At 38.0% G+C, this 20,588-nt stretch overlaps 1 protein-coding gene across 3 annotated transcripts; it reads left to right on the top strand.

Moving 5' to 3' along the window:
* Positions 1-802: 802 nt before the first annotated feature.
* On the top strand, positions 803-19,726 carry LOC146464127 (soluble guanylate cyclase 88E-like). Of its 3 annotated transcripts, none has more exons than XM_085130164.1 (10): positions 804-1,017; positions 7,749-8,561; positions 9,041-9,297; positions 10,020-10,149; positions 11,196-11,342; positions 11,630-11,776; positions 12,216-12,375; positions 17,268-17,377; positions 18,216-18,305; positions 18,612-19,726. In XM_085130164.1, exons 2-10 carry the CDS (start codon positions 7,767-7,769, stop codon positions 18,663-18,665), a joined length of 1,890 nt encoding a protein of 629 aa, XP_084986290.1. In that variant the 5' UTR covers positions 804-1,017; positions 7,749-7,766; the 3' UTR covers positions 18,666-19,726. The 3 variants fall into 3 exon arrangements, with proteins under 3 accessions (XP_084986292.1, XP_084986290.1, XP_084986291.1); XM_085130165.1 differs by lacking the exon at positions 804-1,017 and adding an exon at positions 5,368-5,471; XM_085130166.1 differs by lacking the exon at positions 18,612-19,726 and having other exon boundaries at positions 803-1,017; positions 17,268-17,463; positions 18,216-18,245.
* The last annotated feature ends 862 nt before the right edge of the window (positions 19,727-20,588 follow it).

Consider the following 20,588-nt stretch of genomic DNA (forward strand, 5'->3'; position numbering starts at 1 on the left):
TTACTTTGTTTCTGTTTACGACAGGTGTAAATTATTCACACGACTTCCCGTGTCAAATGTGAAACAAATGTGGGATAAATTTAGTATGCGAATTAGCGCAGAGTAACAAAAATAGAATTAGTATGTTAATTGCGGCAGTGGGGTTGACACTAAAAAAATCCTTTCTCTTCCTATAGTCAAAACTTATAAATTATTTAATGTGGTTCTAACTTTAAAACCTGTGGTTGAAACCCTAAACTGTCAGACTATTGAAATGAATACTACCGAGCAGTACTGCTCCTGTGGTGATTTAAACAAGTCCTCTCGTAATAAGAATCAGCTTCAGAATAGAGGCGACTCTCTAAAGCTGGCTCATGGCTCGGTTCAGAAGTTGCATTTCCTCAGTGTCGAATTCAATTCGAAAGAAAAGTCATGACTCTGTAGTTTGTTATTCGGAGTGCAGATTCATATTCCCAGTTCAAAATCTCAAAGAAGAAATTCAAACGATCATCGCCTTAGTGATTAGAATGACAAGGGTGTGAATAACAAGACCTGCAATTTCCTCTACCGTGCTGCTTTTCTGAATGATCTTTTTAAATAATAATCAGCTGTTTTGATTCTAGTTTTTTTCATCCAATATCATTCATATTTCCAGTTCAGCATCCCAACAGGAAATTTAAACGATTCAGTGATGAGAATTTACTGAGATTAATATAACAAAACGAAAACTTCTCGTATCGTGCCGATTTCCTGAATGATCTTTATAAATAATAATTAGCTGTTTTCATTTTACCTTTCTAAGGGCAAGTTAATTATTAGTACGCTATTCGTCAGTTTAAATTAGAAGAAGTCACCAGAATAAACCAAGATTTAACTCTTTCTTTACATTTACTCCTTGTAATATAAATAATGTGTCACCGAAAACCTGGAGTAAACAATTAAGGAACGGTGACTGACGAATGAATAGCTGATGCCATACTAAGAATCGACCGTACGCAGATTGCATCACCTTGGTTCGGAAATACAAAATTACAAGAGGTAAGTTGATTTTATCAGCTTAACCTTCAACTTCGAATACATTCCCTAAGGTAAAACACGAAAGAGTAAAAGATCAATTTTCACGTCGCAGAATCTCCAAAATAAAATGCTACTTTACTCAATGGTTTTGACTTGAACGGCCACACCGTCACACTTTAGGTTTAGATTTTTAATCCGCGGTCTCAAAAATGTAGAACAATATCAAAAATATATATATAACGATTTAATTCTGAAGTAAAATTTCTAAATTTATTAGGTACATTCTCAGGCAAACTTTGTTCATTTCAAACTTGGAAGGTTCTACAAATGTTACATTTTATGCTTTAGTTGTTTCTAACTAAACATCCTGTGATATCGAGAACAAAATAACATCATGCATTAATTAAACAACATATTCATAAAACCACAAATCGTAGATTTGTGACACCGTGTACAAGTTTATCGTCCCTGGAAGCCCCTTACTAGTGATGTGATTTCAAGGCCCAGAACACCATTTTTTAGGAGACCTAGTTTTTGATCTACACGACCTGTATTGAATGTTATACTTGTTACCAACGACGACTTTATGACAAAAAATCAATCAAATGACTCCGTGAAGCAATTTCATTTCTTATTAGAATATGAATAAAATGTGATTTTCATTCCCCTTCCTTAATTAATTATTTAAGCCAAGTTAGGCTAGTCCGATTTTCACGATTTTTTTGTTGAAACTGCAAAAGTTAATTAAAAAGCTCGAAGCAAATCATTTTAAACAGTTTACGCTACATAGATAGTTATTAAGATACGGTAGCTCTTAAATTGTGCTTATGAACTCGCCTGTAGCACAGTTCTGCCAGGTGATATTCGAAAATCAACTAGCAAACGTCAATTCAATTTATTTTATTTGCTACAGGGTTAAATCTCTTCATAACGGACCATTTTCAATTTTTGTATCACCTTTTCTTTAAAACTTTTTTTTTATGTTCGTATATGATTCCTCACTCTGTTACTGCAAGGCAAACTTCTCGACAAATCAAGATCAATACTGGTTTATGAAAGATTTAAAACTGTTCAATAATTCATGCTATGCTATAACAGTCGGAGGGACTTGTAACATCTGGTACATATGTTTTTTTTTTTTATTTTAATTTGTTAAAAAAAATTATTCCCTGTTTTCTTTTATGCTTGATGTACTGATGTATCAAACACGATGAAAATCATTTCATCCGATTTGCAAAGACAGAAATTAGTGGGTTGATAAAACAAAGGGCAGCCGCGTTATTTATTTATTATTTTTTTTACGAACTTCGAGGTGTTTGGAAATCAGATGAAACACTTCAATTTCTACTGTTTAATAAAGCTTTTCAAACCTTCAATTCTTGGAGAAATTTAAAGCAAAATTTCACCAAATTTCATGATGATTCTAAACTGCCTCCACGGAAGTGATTTCCTTTATTTTTGTGCCATAAATTATTAACGCTTTTAGAGTTAACTCTCACTATCATCTCGAAAGACAACGGATAAGCGGGAATATTCTCAGAGAGGAAAACTTCATCTCACATTACCTATCTCATTCATTCCACGTACTTTTACTTCTTTAATGTTACAAAACTACTTTTATGTACCAAAGGTCTGTTATCTCGTCTTTTGGAATCACGAAAGGGCTTAGCTATCCTCATTCGAAGCAACTGCGTCAAGTTCGTCGCAAACAAAGAGTAAAATGAATCTTCCTGGAATATATTTCTTCTTAGTACTTCGCTAAAATTTGAACTCAAATCTCGTAATGGTAGTTGCACTCGTTCTGGAATCTAAAGATATATCACTAATGAAAACTGTAACGTTTCGCTCGTATGAATGAGGCCGGTCCGTGCTCATATACTTTTGATACGAAGTCGACATTTCAACCATGAGTTCACCACTTTCTTGATTTCTCATTAGTTTTAACCATAAGGTTCAACGTTTGAACTCAGCAAAGCCTTTACAAGGGTTATCTATCTTGTCATCAATAAGTGTGTCCATAAATGCTACATCAAACAACTGACAGACACAAGTTTTCCGCTGAGTAATTTCAAATTAGTTAAGTGTTGAGAACAAAAAGGATTAGATAACGATAATAGTATGTTACAAAGTCTCCAAAATGCTATAAAGTTCTAATTGAAAACGTTTTTCTTGTTCCATGAACTGAAATTTAGGGGAACGAGTAACGCTCTGAAAGCACGAGCAGAAGGCGAGTCAGTATTTTTGTTTTGTTTGCTTGTTTATTTGTAACCGCTCTTTCGTGTTTTCTCAAACTTTTACTAAACCTTTGCAAGTCATGGGTGATTATAGTGGTAATTTATTATACGACAACGTGAGTGTGAAGGGTGCAATGAATGTTGTACCGTAGCACTAATAGACTGACACAAATGATAGATCAGAGAATTCTAAACTCTGCAGTGCATGTTGTAGAGCTAAGAATTAACTGATCCATCATTTCTGTCGGTCATTAGTGACACAATATTTATTGTACCTTTCACATGCATTCACATTCAGCATAATCACTGACAATTTGTTCCCGTCTGATCAAATCCGTAGGTTGTGGGTTCGATTCTCGCCCAGGCAAAAGGTTGTTGCTTTTCCTTGTGTGGTCTCCCATTTCCTTACTAGTGCTAACACTCAGTGCCTGGAAATTCATGGGTTCACATAACACTACAGCTTACTTCTCCAATCATCATTTGTGTCAGTCATTAGTACTAGAGGCACAACATTCATTGCACCCTTTACAGTCAGACATTCAGTCAGTCAGTCAGTCAGTCGATCGGTCGGTCGGTAGGTCAGTCATTCATTCATTCAGACAGACAGCCAGCCAGCCAATCAGTCACTCAGTCCGCCAGCCAGTCAGTGAGTGAGTAAGTCAGGCAGTCGAAGAAACTGTAGTGTGTTGATAAAATCAAACAGCCAGACAATCCATCAGTCCGTCAGCCAGTTCGTCAGTCATTCACTCATTCAGTCAATCAATCAGACAGTCAGTCAGTCAGAGCCTTTGGTTAGTGTTTCCACTTCTGTTTGGAGTTCTTCAGGCCAACTTGTACAAATGCTCCAATAACTCTCTTGAGACACGAAGATCTTCAACAAATAATAGATGAAAAACCTGTCTTTCCGCACCGTCTCTGGAAGACGGCTTTCAACCATTCAGAGCGCAGGCTCACTAAAGGTTAATATCTTGTAAAGAAAAAGTTGATAACTGATGTGTTTCCATGGATATCAGTTCACTGGGCGATAGTCTACAACCAATCAAATAAAACGCAGTGCCCCAGTTATTCCAAAAGATTTTCACATAGCGACCATTGAATAAACAAAAAAGTGAATGAACCTTGCATTACTGGGATGAGAAAAAAAAATCTCCAGCAAGATTTGTTAACCTCGGACAGTGTAACTGGCACGTGAAAACCAAAAGCGGAAATGTAAATCCGTGTATTATTAGTAACCCTTAGGATTGATATATTTTAACCGCAAAGAACGGTAAAACAATAGAGAGCCAAAGTGTTCTCGGATATCAGTTTGCTTTTCTTGACAGATGCACTGAGAACAACTTACATCCCTTTCTTGTCAGCAGTTAAAGCATATGTAGAAAATGAATACACACTGAGTGCTGTCTATTTTTATCCATGATATGATCACCAAAGCCGGATCCAAAATTCTAAACATTGATTTGTGTTGTGTCACATCCATTTCTTTAGAGGTTTCTATATTTGCTTTGTGTTGTTTAGCCTAAGATACCTCGCGCAAAGTTTCAACTTCAATAAAGGTTCCTATATTTGATGTAATGGTGTTTGGCTTAAGATATCTCGCCCAAGGTTTCGACTTCAATAGAAGTTTCTGTATTTGCTTTTACTGTTTGCCTTAAGACGCCTTGCACAAGGTTTCGACTTCAATAAGAGTTAATGAACGCCTCGAACCCCTCAAACTGTCACCGCCTTGAGCAATTTTTTTAAAATTAATCGCGATGTGTTATTGCGTTCGTGGCCGCTTCGTTTCCGTTTTCTCTTTAGCCAACCAGAAAACAACAAAAATGACTTTTGAATAAGTCAACAGCGAACTAGTGGAAAAAATAACACTTAGAATCAGTTTCGATTGCGGCAGTTCTAGACAGGTAGGTGATTTTCTCCTTTCTTCTCATAATTACAGAATTATTGCTTTTATTTTACCATAAATTATGTCACGTTCAATCAATGTACTTTCTATAAAACGACTTTTGGACAAAACGTTGCAAGAATATTGATCGGCTTCATTTAACTTGCGGTGATTACCTGTCATGTCTTAGATACGTAATATCATCGATGTTTAAAAAAACTAACGTCTATAACGTCAAACTGAGATAGTTAAATTTCATGGCCAAAATCTTAAATTTATCAGTAAGGCTAAATGCCAACCAGAAACCATGTAAGGCTACATTTTCAATCTACACTTTCATCTTTTCGCTGTTTATTTGTTGGGTAAGTCGGCAATGTTGTTTTCTACTTTATCAGTTTTAGAATGACTGAAAAATTTTTGTTTTATGCTACGGCGATAAAAAGTAAATATGACGGTTTTATATAAACCTTATTCAAATGAAGAAATATTGGAAAACTTCACTAATTGAATACGTGGATGTGGTACAGAGCTTATAGTGGGAGTCTCGAGCTTCTTCTTAATGAACAAGCGTATTTTTCTTCAAATGACTCAGAATTTTGGCAAGAAATAAAAAACAAAAACATTAAAGGTAAATAACGCGGTAAACTTTGCTCATTAATGCGGTAAAATCAATCCTGTTCATCCCTTAATTTCTAAGGAAACATTGTGGCCATCTCGTAGTTGGTATAGCATGATGTCGCTGGCACAAGGCGAAAACGTAACGTGTATCACTCGCCATGTCATAAGAAAGACTGCTCTTTTACAAGCGAATTGAAAATAGTAGCTTCCTGTTGTTATAGCTATAGTTATTACAACATGCGATTAAATAACTGAAAGCACAGAAGTACTTAAACGAAATTAAAATACTGAAATTTCAGGCAAGGAAAGCAGAAGTTTTAGTCTTCAAAAGATTTGATTTTGGCTTTCAGAAAGATTACAGATTGAACAAAGTTTGTTCAAGTTTTCAAACCCATTTCCATTAACAAAAATTGGGTTTCGTGGTTTAGGCGGAATACAAAGCCAAATGGAATGAATCGATGAAAGAGACAGAAAACGTGAGGAAGTCATTATGTCTTTGTCATAGTTGGCAGCATTCGGATCCCGGATCTCTTAGAGTGCCACATTTCAAGAAATAAGTAATGTCGCGACAATTCTAGCTTATCAATCGGTGGGCGTGTTGTCAAACCTTTGTTGAGATAATCATTAGTTGGCGCGTTGTCGACTAGTCTTGGCAGTTCGACTCCAACTTGAAGTATTTCGATATGAAACTGTTTTAATTTTTATCGCATTCTGATAAAACTTTGTGACACCTATCCGGACATATAACCACTGTACTGGCAAGCGTGAGATCGCCATGGCGGAATATTGGCCAGTATTTTTCTTTGTATTTGTGGAGTAGCATAGTCGTTAGCACAATTGTTAACGATACTGAAGCAAACTACAATATGACTGTGAGAGTAACTAACTTATCGTTAAAAACCAAATCAGGTCTGAGTCCTTATTATTAAAAACTCGATCATTGGATAACGCAATTCCGACGATTTGATTGGCTTAGCGGCCATGGTATATGAGCCATTATACTATGCACGAGAAATAGCAGGAGTTAAATCATCTGCCGGTTTTTTTTTTTTTTGTAGAATAAAAGCAAAAGATTTAGCGTCATTTCTTTGTTTTTTGATAAAATGATTAGTTCGCTCGCGCGTGCGAGGTAAATTATAGGCAACACGGCGCTACGCGTCTGGTTGCTTGTTGGCTATCTGCCATCTCATATCCAACGTGCGCCAGTAAAATAATTATTAACTATTCAACTGCCTATGAATATATTAAAAGACTTGAAGTAACCTTTCAAACTTGAAGCCCATAGTAAAAGCTAAGCACAAAAGCGAGTTTTTCGTGCTAAAGTAGCAACGTTTCAATAGGATTAGAGGTAAACAGGACTGTCTAAAGATAGTTTCTTTATAACCTTTCGACTCCCAAAATGTGACATTATTTCTCAGTACACGAAACTGAGTCGCTTGTCTCCACGTCGTGGCTTTTAAAAGCTCCGGTTTTTAAAACGTCACTAAGGAAATATGCATAGGACGTTGGCTGGGTTTAAACTACTTTCGTCGTCGATAACAGAAGATACCATTCCCTCTTATTTACATGATTTTGTCTTTGCATGTGTAAATCGATTTCAATTGAAAAAAAGCATTATTCAGTTGAGTTGATGGAAAGAGTCTTAAGTGGTCTTAAGTCGCGTTGTTGTTACAATGGAACATTTAAATGGAACCCTCAGTATATATTTAAATTTTGGAAAACTCGTGTGAAAAGGGGAGTTGTATTTTAAGAAAGTAACATTGTCAGAAAAAATAGGCGACGGCTTTGATTTCGGAACAAGGCATGTCTCGTTCTTTACACTCACAAATGAAAATGATCATTGAACGATTGAAACGTGTCTTTACTCTTAAATCAGATGTGTCATTCTTAATTTTTTTTTTTGTTAAAATTGTAACCAGTCAGCCCTACCTGGCTCTTTAAAATAACATACATACGCTGGAGACCTAACGTAGCATCTAATTATTCACATAACACAGATTCTGGTGTTTTCACGTCAACAGCTCGTGCACGATACCAACATGTACGGGATGCTGCTGGAGAGTGTCCAGTATTACCTGATCGAGAAATACGGCGAGGCGAAGTGGGATGAGATCCGTGAGCATGCTGGCATTTGCGATCATGTTTTTGTCACGCATAAACGATACAGTGAGAGCTTCATGAAGAAGATCGCCGACGCAGCCGAGGAAGTTCTCGGTGAAGAAACGGACATGACTAGCGACGATTTCATGCAATATTTCGGCTCTTGTTTTGTGAAGTTCTTTAGTCACTATGGCTATGACCGGATTATTAGGGTGAGCGGACGATATCTGCGAGATTTTTTGATGGGAATTGACAACTTGCACGAGCATATTCGGTTCGGTTATCCAAAGCTGCAGTCGCCAAGCTTCTTCTGCGAGGAGGAAACGAGCTCAGGATTGACTTTGCACTACATTTCCAAGCGGAAGGGCTACATGTTCTACGTGGTTGGGCAGGTGAAGGAAATTGCGTCTTCGGTTTATGGCTTGAACGTGGACATAAAAATTCTAAGCAGCGAAATGAAGAGCAACACTTCGCACGTGGTATACCGCTTGGGTTTTGACAACTTCGGGTATAAGCCTCCCTGTCCAGACTTGTTATCAATTCAAAACAGGCGGGGTATCGACGTCCAAGTATTTTTTAGCATATTTCCCTTCAGTTTTGCCCTGTCGTACGATATGACCATCAATATGGCTGGACATGGACTCGTATCCACCGTAGGAAATCGAGTAATCGGAAACGACGTACGGGAGTTGTTTACCATGAGGAGACCAAAAGCAGAGTTCACTTGGGAAACGGTAAGTCATCTGGGTGATCGTCGAATCTTTCAGGTTACTAGTCGTGGTTTCCAGGCCTAATCCTTAAAACGCCTTGGACTTTGCCCAAAACCTTGAAATGTTTGTTACAACGAATTGGGTGGTTGAATGTGAGCTCCGCCCACAAAAAGAGATTCTGGTATCTTTTGACTATTGTTTCAAAATTTTCGACAAGTACCCGTTTCATTTTTGTATATGGAACTAGTCTCACCCCGAGTGAAAAAACTGCGCCTTGCAAAGGAAAACAATTCATGATGTAATTAAGTAATGTATGACTGCTACAGCCTACCCTTTATTTCTATAGTTCTATTTGTACTAAAAAAAACTACTACTAAATTTCAAGGGACAAGCCCCGGAAACGAGTTTGTGACTTCTGGGACTGACCTTTTTGAATCAGCTGAATTGAATCTGCTTGATCAGAAACATTCAACATTCCAGAAATATGATCATTTACTCCCTAGTTCATGACAAGAAACGTGATGTTTGAGTTAGTGTGCACGCTTCCTACACTCCGTCGTCCAACGATGGCAAACTTCAATGTGTGCCAGTCCTCATTCGACTGCCAAAATAGAAATGGCGAGCCAGCCTTTCCACTGCTTTCCTCTAATGAGAAGGAGAAATATTCATCCATAACGAGCAGCAATCCTCAACTGCATCTACGGGGCACGATGAAGTACATGAAATCCTGGAATAAAATCATGTACATTTGCTCACCACTGTAAGTAACCTTTGCAATCGCTGTTCAAATTAAAGCTGTTCACTTGGGAACAAGTTTACCGATTCTTTTATGTTCGGACACAGGGGATTTGTTGTTGCCTATCCTTTCCAAACAATTCCCGACTGATCATCCTCATCGATTTCCCCACCAGAAGGTACATAAGGCCGGAACCTAAGGGCAAAAATACTTCCCGAATTTCTGCAGTTGCCGGGTGGCTATCATTCTCGACTTGGTTGTCAGGGAGATCAGAAGCTCCTGGGATGGCAAACCTAATAAAAACAACGAATTCGAAATCCCTTATGTCCTGTATGATTTTCAGGGGTTTCTTTTTACTATAGTCGTATCTCTAGAGACTCGTTTTAACCTTGTTTTGTTTCTATAACTGATCTACAACTAATAAACTTTTCTTTTCAAACAGAGGATGAAGAACGTACCCTTTACTAACCCGTACGATTGGTCTAAAATCACTTGGGCCACCTTCCAAACTAATAAAAAGTAAATCCACCAAAACGTGTTGTATCGGACCTTTTTGCCCTTCTGGCCGAGTCCTTCGACCTTTTCCATGCAAAAGCTCTTGGTTACATGTAATTGTGTCGTTGCGAAAATAGATTAGTTAGGTTTTGGTTTTAGTTTCACGCCAAGCAGTTGAAAGCCGTGCTATCGGAATCCTTAGTTAATGAATCAATCGATCGATCAATCTTTTACTTTGTTCCTGTAAACAGAATGGGAGGATTGGATGAGATGATGCGTATCGGTCTGTATATGAATGACCTCGGTTTACACGACACATCACGTGAGATGGTACTCTCTGGGATAAAGCCGCTGCCCCAACTGGAGATGGCCAGAGATCACGTGAGTTTCTAGTAGTAATGTGACTTAATTATCGAACGCAAAACTCTTGTCAAAAACTTAAAGCAGTTAAATTAATTTCCAGAAATAAGTATTATGTGCTCTATACCTTCTTCACCACTCTGTGAATCCATTTTTCTTGAATTTTTAGTGTCAAGTTACGACTTGAATGCGATAACGTCCCTGGCCCCAGACAGAACCCACCCTAGAGTGTGTGACAATTTTGTAAAACGTTAGGGGAAATGCTGAAGCCGAAAGTAATGAGGGGCTTGTGGATTTGGGTTGTTGAGACTAGATCTGGTAGCGTGGTATATGGCTCACAGATGTCGACTGGGGAAATGACGGTGCCATGGTAGGACGGAATTGAGGGAGCTTTCGCCATGCGGTTGTATAGGCCATGTTCCCGCACAACAAAGGAGTTTTCTGGGAAAATTCAGTGTGCAGTGAGTACAGAAGAAGAGAGTGTTTAGACAGACGCAGAGTACTGCGGATCAGGGGTGAGTCTGAATTTGGATGAACTGAGGTTTCCCTGGGAGTCTGTAAGTGACCTGGGATGAAGGGTTGATTTTCAAATTTCACACGACATCTTTCAGCTGTGAACCCTCTGGCTGAAGAGTACTGAATTCCAAGGGCCGAAATCCCAGGAAGGCTGACGATGAAGTGTGGGCAACCTACAGTGAGTGTTTTCTTTCTTCTTCAGTTAAGCTGCCTTCCTCTTCGTACGAGGCGTAGCAGCTCACCTTTCTCAAGGAGGTATGCCAGAAAGGGGATATTCGTCTGGCACTTTTAACCATAGTCTGTCCAGGTCAATGGCCTGCAGATAGAACAAAGAACCTCCACTCTGGACCTCCATTCCTTGGGTAATTAAGGAAGCCTAGGATATGTAAAGGGTTGAATTACAAAACATTGTACCAATGTGTTCCTCAGGCACGATTGAAATTGCGTTAAGATGATGGTGTGGGTGGGAAACGTGTTGTCCTTTCCTTTAAACATCATTGGTAGCTGGTTCGTTAAAGTCACAATAATTTGAGGCCTTTTTCTTCACATAGGAATTCGATAAAGGAAAGGCTTTAGAAGAGAACATAGAAAAGTTGACACTGGAAAGGAAACGAAGCGAAGAGCTGCTTTACAGAATGATGCCCAAAGCTATCGCGGACAGGCTCAGACTTGGAGGGAAGGCAGTGGAAACCTGTGAGGTACGAATGATTTCTAATTGCGTTCGTGATTGTTACATATTCTATCCTGTGATGGTGTTTCCCTGATTCCATGCAACAGAAGACCGATAAGGCGCCCGCGTGGGTAGCCTGGTTAAAGCCCATTGCTTTGAACTTCTTACGTATCAAAAGACTTTCGTACTTTTGAGAATTAACTAGTGTGGCAAAAGGCTGTCCATTTTGTTTTTTCCAGTTTCTTACCTCGGTAAATTGCCAGTAAAAAAAGGTTAATTAAATTTCTGCATTCTTTTTTTTATCTGCCATTTCAGCACTTTGATAACGTCACTGTCATGTTCAGCTATCTGGACGGCTTTGTCACTATCTGTTCACAAGTGAGCGCCATGGAAATTGTTAACCTTGTCAACACCATGTTCACGACATTGGACAAACTCACAGAAAAGCACGATGTCTATAAGGTAATGAGAGATCGCAGCGCGTGCCACAAAAAAAATAAATCTAGGCATTCTTACATGTCAATATCAACGACCTAACGGAAGACGGAACAGTTACTAAATAAGCCTAGACCATCCGCTCAGATCAAACAGAGCAGTATTATTTTAAGCATAAGCATTACTATTACTTGTGCGTATTATATTTTAGTTTTTGCTGAGGACCCGTATGTAAAACACGATGGTGACGTAGGTATCCTCAATAAATACCGATTGTTATTATCGTTCAGTAAAGAAGCTATGTCATACGGATTTTTACGTTTTTGCTTCACACTATGATAACGTTAAGACTTAGCACCTAATTCCCCTCGACCCATTTACTAATCCAGTGGAACGAAAACATAAAGGCAAAACACTTTGGCTTACTTTAAAAAGCAATTTGTCTAAAAGAAATACTTGCCTACAGTTTGAAACTTTAGGGGATGCAATGTACATGACGGTCAGTGGTGCTCCGGTGAAGAAGTTACGTCACGCTGAACCAATGTCGGCCATGGCACTCGACACGATAGAGGCTGTCAAGGGCATCAAGAATCCTGCCAATGGAAAGCCAATGACCGTCACTATAGGTAAGAGGTTTAGTTTTTAGCGATGAATTTTAGTAAAGTAAAGTCGGCGACACCTGCACAGTGTTCTAATGTCCACTATCAGTGCAGCCAGAGTCAGAGTAATTATGACAGGAAAAAAACACGCATTTGATTCGTTCAGTGACTTTCGCTACGACGTCGTGGATGAACCAAAGTTATTACGGAAGTGTTAACTGATGAAGCTATTAGATTTGTGAAGAATTATTCCTGAAGCGCTTTTCTTTACGCCTTGTACAACATGGAAGGCTTGTTTTGATTACATTTATTTCTTGGAAAAGTCAAACATTTATTCGCGACAAAAAAGGGCAAAGTCAAACTCTCATAGAAAAGATAAAATGTTTACCTTGCCACATACATGGGAGTAAAAACATCTGAGTCCCCGATCGGTATGAGACAAACAACAGAACAACAGAAATGATGGATGAATTTATTGTTTTAATTTCATGAATTTCTGTTCTCTGAGCCATATAGTGAAGTTTGCTCGGATAAATGTGTGACCATTGGTCTCTGCCACTACGACGAAAATTTTTACTTCTATTTTCGCCCTTTTCGTGTTCCAATCCATTCAATGAGTTCGAAATTGCAAAAATAGCTATTAATTAGCTTTATACAAGCTCACTGATCCTGGGAATAAGTGGCCGAAAACCATCGAAAACCCGTCCGCCATTACTCCGACGGCAAAGTGACGCCCGTGGTCATTCTAAAATGCGGTTGCTTGTATGAGATCTTTGTGTGACGTCATACGCGCATCGAACATCGTGCGTTCCTTGCAAGAACTCAGTAAACCTCAGTAATCGAAAGTCCTAAAGTAAGTGTATAGGCAAGATTATTTGTAAGATTCGCCATCCAGTTTGGTGAAAAGCGATCTAAAGGACAATTTTATCGAATATCTTGGATTATAATTTCCTTGGCGGTGGATTTGGAGTCGTATGACTGCAAAGAATACGCTTCGAAGACACGCGAACAGCTCATTCAAGCCTGGGATATACATGTAAAGCCGAAGAAGAAACGAATTCACTCCGGCATTTTTTACTCAGCAACTGTATTGGAGGTAGACATATGGTTATTTAATATTCTGGGTATGTTTTCTCTTTGGGATTAGTAAACAGAACTTAATCACTATTCGCAGAAGCACTTGAGCAACAAATTATTGAATAGGATGGATAACTCCAGACCAATACATGTTAATGTTATGTTGGTGGCGTGTATGGTGTTCGCAAGTATCAATCAAAGCTGCATAATGAGTCAAGAAAAAAAGAACTATTAACCTCGTTTTTTATAGTTCAATAAAGTTTTGACAAAACTAAAATGATGTATAATTAACTTCAGTTGAAAAGTGGGTAGCTATAGCTGTAATCTACAGAATATTTGCAATATTACAATACTACAGGGCTGTAATCTACCGGGTATCACCTGGTTAGATCCGTTCCTTATTCTACAACAACTTTCAAGCAGTAAATGAAGTAATCATGAGGGGCCTAATATTTTAAAGCCACAGTCCAAGTAACATTCAACAATAAATTGTTGTAAATTAATAAGCCCTCAAATGCAGCTGGAAAACTAAAGATTAATAAGAAAGTTTAGGAGGACAGCTAAGGAGGAAACCTTAGTAGGCTTGCATCATATCTCATCCATATTTGTTATTTTAACAATGTATGTTCCTTGGTCAATGAGGATGTGTGAATCTGAGTGAAACAAGCAAACCAGCCTCTTATCTCATCTAAAACTGACACTATAATTGTACTCATTTTACATGTTGAGTGTGAAGAGCCAGCATAACACTGTGCTGTAACAGTATTGTATTTTTCCACAAATCATACAATGTTCACAGACATAAAATTGAAATATTATAGTTATGAAAGAATGACCATCCTTTCCACAGATATACCTTAATTATTCTTGGAGATTCTACCAGAAATGAGATTTAATGTCTTTTTTCTTTGGTGTTTTAAATTAAGAGCCAATTATTACTTTAACCTAAGTTTTCACACAAACTACAGCTTATTTTTTGTTTTTGTTCAGCGACATGAACTTCATTTTAATTTTTTTTTATCTTGTAAGTTTTATCTTACATTACTCCACAAAAATTTTCATACTTTATACTTATACTATGTGTTTGTTGTTTTTCTATTCTGTTTAGCTTTTTTCTTCTGTCAAATAGCCCTGGCTTTCTTATGTTGGATGTTGATATCTGTGGGTTTTTACTTTGTCCTTCAGAAAATAACCAGAACTAAGAACAGGGCCAGCATTAAATATCAAAGCCATTTTTTATGCCAATAATACCACATATTTTACTTTATTTCATTTTATTATTATTATTATTTTTTTTGGGGGGGGAGGGGGGGGGGGTTGTTTTGTTTTTGTTGTTGCTGTTATGACATAACACTCAAATCTCCCTCACTATGAACAAGCCAACAAAATAATTGGCCGTCAGTAAACAATTTCCATAATTCCTTCACTGTTTATATTAATGTGCTTGACCTATATCCAGGATATTTTTTTGAAGACTCTCCTATCAGCTATGTTGGCAGTTTCTAAGATCAAATTTAAAGTTATGCCGTTTGCTGTGGCCCTCTCTGATAACCATTACAACAATGAGAATACTCAGAGCACAAGAATGCATGCCATGATCCCACTGGCCAAAAACCTTCCCTGTATAAAGATAAGTTTACCCTTGAAGTCAGAGGCCAGTCTTGCTGTCTACTCTCACCTTGCTTGCAGCATTGTGGTTCTTGATGACAAGGGTATGACAGCAACTTTTAAAAAAAACCACACACACACACAGACTGCATTACCAGTACCTACTTGTCATGTTGATATGATATCAATGCTAAATATTGCAAAAATCTGCTGGTAGTTCTCCTCCTCTCCCTTCCATTTATAAATTTGCACATTATGTACAATGTAAACCTTAGTGTAAGATCCTGGCCCATTCTTCTGGACAAGGTATCTTCTGTAACTGTGAAAAATGCCTTTATGCTTCCCTAAACTAACCCTAATAATACAGATCCCAGTATTTGAAGGTTCAGGAAGTGTCATTGACAGATCTAAACTACAAGCTAAGTGAGATTTACTATGGCATTATTAACCATTGGTAGTCCTATTTGCCATCGTGTGCTTTGGTGACCTTGTTGACGCCTTTGTACTGTCTCTGGTAATTATACCAAAACAGTGCAATACTTTTTTTTTGAAATTTATTATGTTGTACAAAAAAATTATGCTGTAAAATTGGCTGTCCATATAACAGGGTTTGCCAAGAAAACAAAAGAAGGCACAAATACAAAATTAATAATTCAAACACAAAGATGAAATTTACCAAGCACTGGTAGTTTTCCACACTCTTTAGAATAGGGTATTGGACAAAATACTGTCTCATAATTTTGTCAGTTTGGTTCATTTGTTCTCTTTAGTACAAACTAATATGGTTTAAATTGTAGATATTATCTTGACTTGTCCCACAAGATAACTTTCAGCATAATATTCACTGCAAGTCTGCACAAAGGTGCAGTCAAAGCATATTTACAAGTGATATTTAAAAAAATTGCTCAATAATAGTATTATAATTAGTTAATAACACAGACCAAATAGGATTGCTACAAGACCTTCTTGACTCACAGTAGTCAGTGATAGCTACATTAGAGAATTTTGCAAGTTGGAGTGTCAGCAGGTCCACATCAGCTGGAAAGTTGCCTGCAAATTTCTTCTGACCAGTACTTTCACATATCATGTGATTGTTTCAATATATAGATGTCACAATCAGTTTAATTACAATTGCTCATTTAATACAGGTCGAAAATGTCGCCTTGCTGTGTATTCTACAGTCGGCATACAAGTCTTTCAGAAATGTGTTGGGTGCTTTGTACGAAGAGAGCATTCGAAAAACTCGAGGCAGTTGATTGTCAATATTTATTATACCACAAGCAATTATTATTTGAATAAAATGGAGTATCTATGCACTTTCATTTTACCAAAGCATGACAGTTATAGGAAGTAGACGTAATGAACACTGGATAAACAAAGTATTACAATGAGCTATAAACAACACATATACACCACCACTCCGCGCCAGTTGCTTTCATTGCATGCATTCACGAAAACAGTTCATTTCCGATTAGTTACCTTGGCCTAATCGCTTCACTTAGTCCCTCGCTTTACCCTGGAAAAGTAAGCATCGAGGCAGTAGCATTGCATGGCAGTCCTTGCGTTTGAGTTTCCCTCGAAGCAGCTGTCGAAGTCGTCGAGAGGATATGTCTTTACAGACTTTAGTACTTCGGTGCGATGTACAAAAAGACGATTTGTCTGAAGAAATTACACCCTTTTGACGTATTTCAGAACCATAAATGTTCAAACAACCACCATTAGGTTTCTTTAGGTTGCCCACAATACGTGTGCGTTGTAAAGACGGCCCTTGAGCCACTAAAATAAAAAGAAGTGGCCTCTTTTCAGCGAGATCGAACATTCGAAAGCAGGCCATGTTGTTGTGCGCGTATGACGTCATATTGCTGTCGGTGCAACTAGATCCAGCTCTCTATGTAGTGCACGGCCTTTTGTCGTTCGAGTAATGGCGGCACAGCGAAGCTGAACTTCGCGTTTAAAATAACTGGTCTTCCCGTTGGAATTTCGATGTAAAATTTGGCGTAGTTAGTATTTATCACTTCTACTTTCCAAAGCTGAAGAAAAAAAGGGATGCAAAATTTTGATCGTAGTGGCACTTTAATGGCGGACCACATGACAAGGGAAATTACATTATAGAAGCACATAATGACAATATGATTACGTTACGGATAGAAACTACTAATTCCTGACAGCATTACGTTATGTACAGTCTCCGCAGCTTAAACCCTCTGATCTGTTTCCCTGTATTCCTTCACTAGGAATGCACTCGGGTCCCGTAGCAGCGGGACTAGTTGGTGAGAAGACACCTCAGTACTGCTTATTTGGAGACACTGTCAACATTGCTTCACGGCTCAGAACTACAGCTTTGGTATGCCAACGGCATTTCTGTCGACTTTTGCTTTTTCTCAAACATTGCATTACAGGCCAAACACAGAGAGAGGAGATTTACCTTTTGTGTGTAAATTAATAATAATAATAATAATAATAATAATAATAATAATAATAATAATAATAATAATAATAATAATGATGATGATGATGACGATGATGATAAATACTTTTCTATGGCGCCATATCCGTAAAACTTCTATTTGATGGCGGCCTAATTACAAAGTAAAAGAAATCAAACTACAGTAAAGAATTACAAAACTAAAGTTAACAAAAGGCTTTTAAAAAAGGTTGAGTATTAAGGCATAGTTAATTGAGGGACTGGTTATGAAACTTTGCCATGAAAACAATGGTGCTGCAATTAATGTTGGAAGGGCCACGACAGTGCACAATCCTTTGTTGTAATGTTCACACTACAGTTGAATATCTTAACACGTTCTCCAACACATGCTCCAACACATTCAAAATCTATTGTCGTCAGTGCACTGTCAAGGCCAAAAATGCTAACATAAACAAATAACAAACAACTTTTTCAGGCTTCATAACCATTGCCTTTTATTACGAGATTCATAAATAGAAACTGAGTCACTACATTTTACATCCAAGGGGAGTCCATTCCACAGCCTAGGAGCAGCTATGCTAAAGGCCAGTTCCCAGAACATGTATTTACGCAAAAACCCATACATGGACATTCAAATAGCAGGATGTGATGTTTGGCAGAAGCGTCTCTTACTCAAGTGATGCTTTCTGCTTCTTTTTATTCCTGAATCGTTCTTTTTCACGGTCAGTACTGACGTTTCAATAAATTTCATTTTCAGCCAATGAGAATCCACATCAGTGAAACGAGCAAAAATTGTTTGGAAAATACAGAATTTCAGATTGAATTTCGAGGCGTGGTAGAACTCAAGGTATGTCGGTTTTATATAATATATTATCTTAAGCTATTAAATTCCCAGGGGAATAGCCAGTAAGAATAATTTGGGATTCTTCGTACTCAGAAATCTCTCTCATTGTGTAAATTAGCACGCAAAGGCAGGTCGTCTTTCAATTTCCCATGGTACCTTGTATTTCGCGCTCAGCTCATTCAACAGTGAAGGGCCTGTGGGGGAGGCAGCTAAAATTCCATTGTCGCTCTCTACCACCTGTAAAGAGTAAAAGGCCCGATAATATTTTTATTTAGGTTTTTATGTTTTGCTTTTTTTGTTTGTAAACAGGGAAAAGGCAAGACACGTACTTACTGGTTGATCGGAAAGAAAGGACCAAAATAAATTTGCTTCAAGATTCATTCGGCAACAAAAATGGTGTAGTTGTATATTTAAAAACGTACTTGGACACCTTTGTAAGTAATTTTCGTGAAGAAAATTTCGCAGATGGTCATTTCACTTTTCTTTCCTTTCTACACACGCTTACCATTACTGCTAATTGGAAGTGTTAGATTTTCTGCATTAGAGGGTAAGCTTTTGACGTGACAGTGTGAAATAATAATAATTTGTTTACAATATTATCAAGCCAAAAGGAATCGCTTGAGAACGCGGTCTAAAGGCCAAGAGTAAGGCCTAATTTAGACGTCAATATTATTCAAAGCTAGCTTCAGATGACATCATATCTGAGGTCTCGCTTACTTTTATGCCATTTATGACACTTATCCCCTCTGGTCGAATCGGACCAGGCAATTGCAAAAATCATCAAAACCAGTAGAAGCCTGACTCAAAGCTTCCGCAATTAAGAATTTTTGTCAGAGACTTTGTTGCTTCAAACGTTCACCTGGGAATGTTTTCATGGGTAATTTAGATGCTGCTTAACCTTAAGGATCTGCTTAACAAAGGACCTAAAACTTTGAAATTTTGTTAAATTTTCTTTTTTCTGTGTCCTGTTGAAATCTCAAAAATCGCGCCAAAACGAAGCTGTATTTGGCTTACCACCGAGTTCCAAGGGGCATTGGTAGAGTCACGTGGTGTGACGCACTTTCGTGAACTCGCATTCACGGATTCTTCTGTCATTACGACTTATTTCCGCCATTTTTACGCGAATCGAGCGACGAACACTGGAATTATGCCTACCCGGTGCGTCACTGCCAATTGTGGCAACGTCAAGGACGTGGCGAGGAACGGTATTTCTTTACATCGTCTTCCCGAATTTACGTCACAGTCCGTGACAGCTACGGCTCGCCCCAGATCCCCAATTGCTTGGTACTGGGACAAAATATCGTCACATTCAACAGGTCACAGAAAATCAAGGATTTTACGGAATCAAAAAAATTGTTTACTTAAATACTCCAGAAAAGAAGCACATTCATTTAGGCTCATAAACAAATTTGGGGTTAGGTGCACTTTAAGAGCCGTTGTCAGTAACTTTCGAGAATCCGGCGACAGAAGCGAAAATTCGAATTTTTTTTTATTTGCCCCAAAAGACCCTTTTGGTGAACTATTTTCAAAAATAATATTCTAAAGTTCCAGCGAATTTTTTTTTCGGCAAAAATTAGGAAAGTTCGAAATCGGCCTCAACGTGCCCGATGGCCCGATTGAAATTATGCAAATTAGTACATTTTCAAAACTCTCGTTCAAGACAAGGCAACGTTTTCTCGAGTTGAAACTTTCACAATCGTTTTTACATCCCTTTTGCTTGCTTCCAAACTATATTTTATCTCGACCTGAACATTCTTTCATTTGAAGTTAGCAACGTAAAGAATACAATGTTTGCTATTTCTTAGATAGGGTGATTTTAGCCATATTTCAGATGACCATATCATCGGGGGTATACGAATATACTGGTAATAAAATAACTGTTTTGAACGGGTAATTTTTCTTATTTATCATGTTAAAATATTTAGTTTGGCCCGTGAAAAGCGAGCGCGCTAGGTCGAGATGTGTGGAATGCACTTTGACACAACTCGCCATTTCAGCACTTCATGTTCCTCCTGCAACTTTGCACGTGTCAATACAGTTCACGGAAGCTTTTAGATAAAAGCCAAGGTCTCTAGTTTCATTTCATGCTTTAATACACGTAAATAACTAGCTTTAAACTTGACAGCTCCCCATATTAGCATTAAGTCATCAAATAATTCGTTTCAGGTGAAATTTTCGAGTTTATATTGAGCCGTTCAAGTGAGATGAAAGAGCCGTTCCCAGGGAAACAACTTGAAATCAGTGAAATTAATACCCTTTCTCTCAAATCATGCTACACTTCCAAAC

The sequence above is a fragment of the Pavona decussata genome, unplaced genomic scaffold (genome assembly GCF_977016875.1).
Source record: "Pavona decussata unplaced genomic scaffold, jaPavDecu1.1 SCAFFOLD_169, whole genome shotgun sequence".
In the NCBI taxonomy this organism is placed as follows: domain Eukaryota; kingdom Metazoa; phylum Cnidaria; class Anthozoa; order Scleractinia; family Agariciidae; genus Pavona; species Pavona decussata.

Coding starts and splice junctions, on each gene's coding strand:
- LOC146464127 (XM_085130164.1), top strand. CDS start 7,767: ATGTACGGGATGCTGCTGGAGAGTGTCCAGTATTACCTGATCGAGAAA. Junction 8,562..9,040: donor CAGAGTTCACTTGGGAAACG/GTAAGTCATCTG, acceptor TTTACTCCCTAG/TTCATGACAAGAAACGTGAT. Junction 18,306..18,611: donor GAGGCGTGGTAGAACTCAAG/GTATGTCGGTTT, acceptor GTTTGTAAACAG/GGAAAAGGCAAGACACGTAC.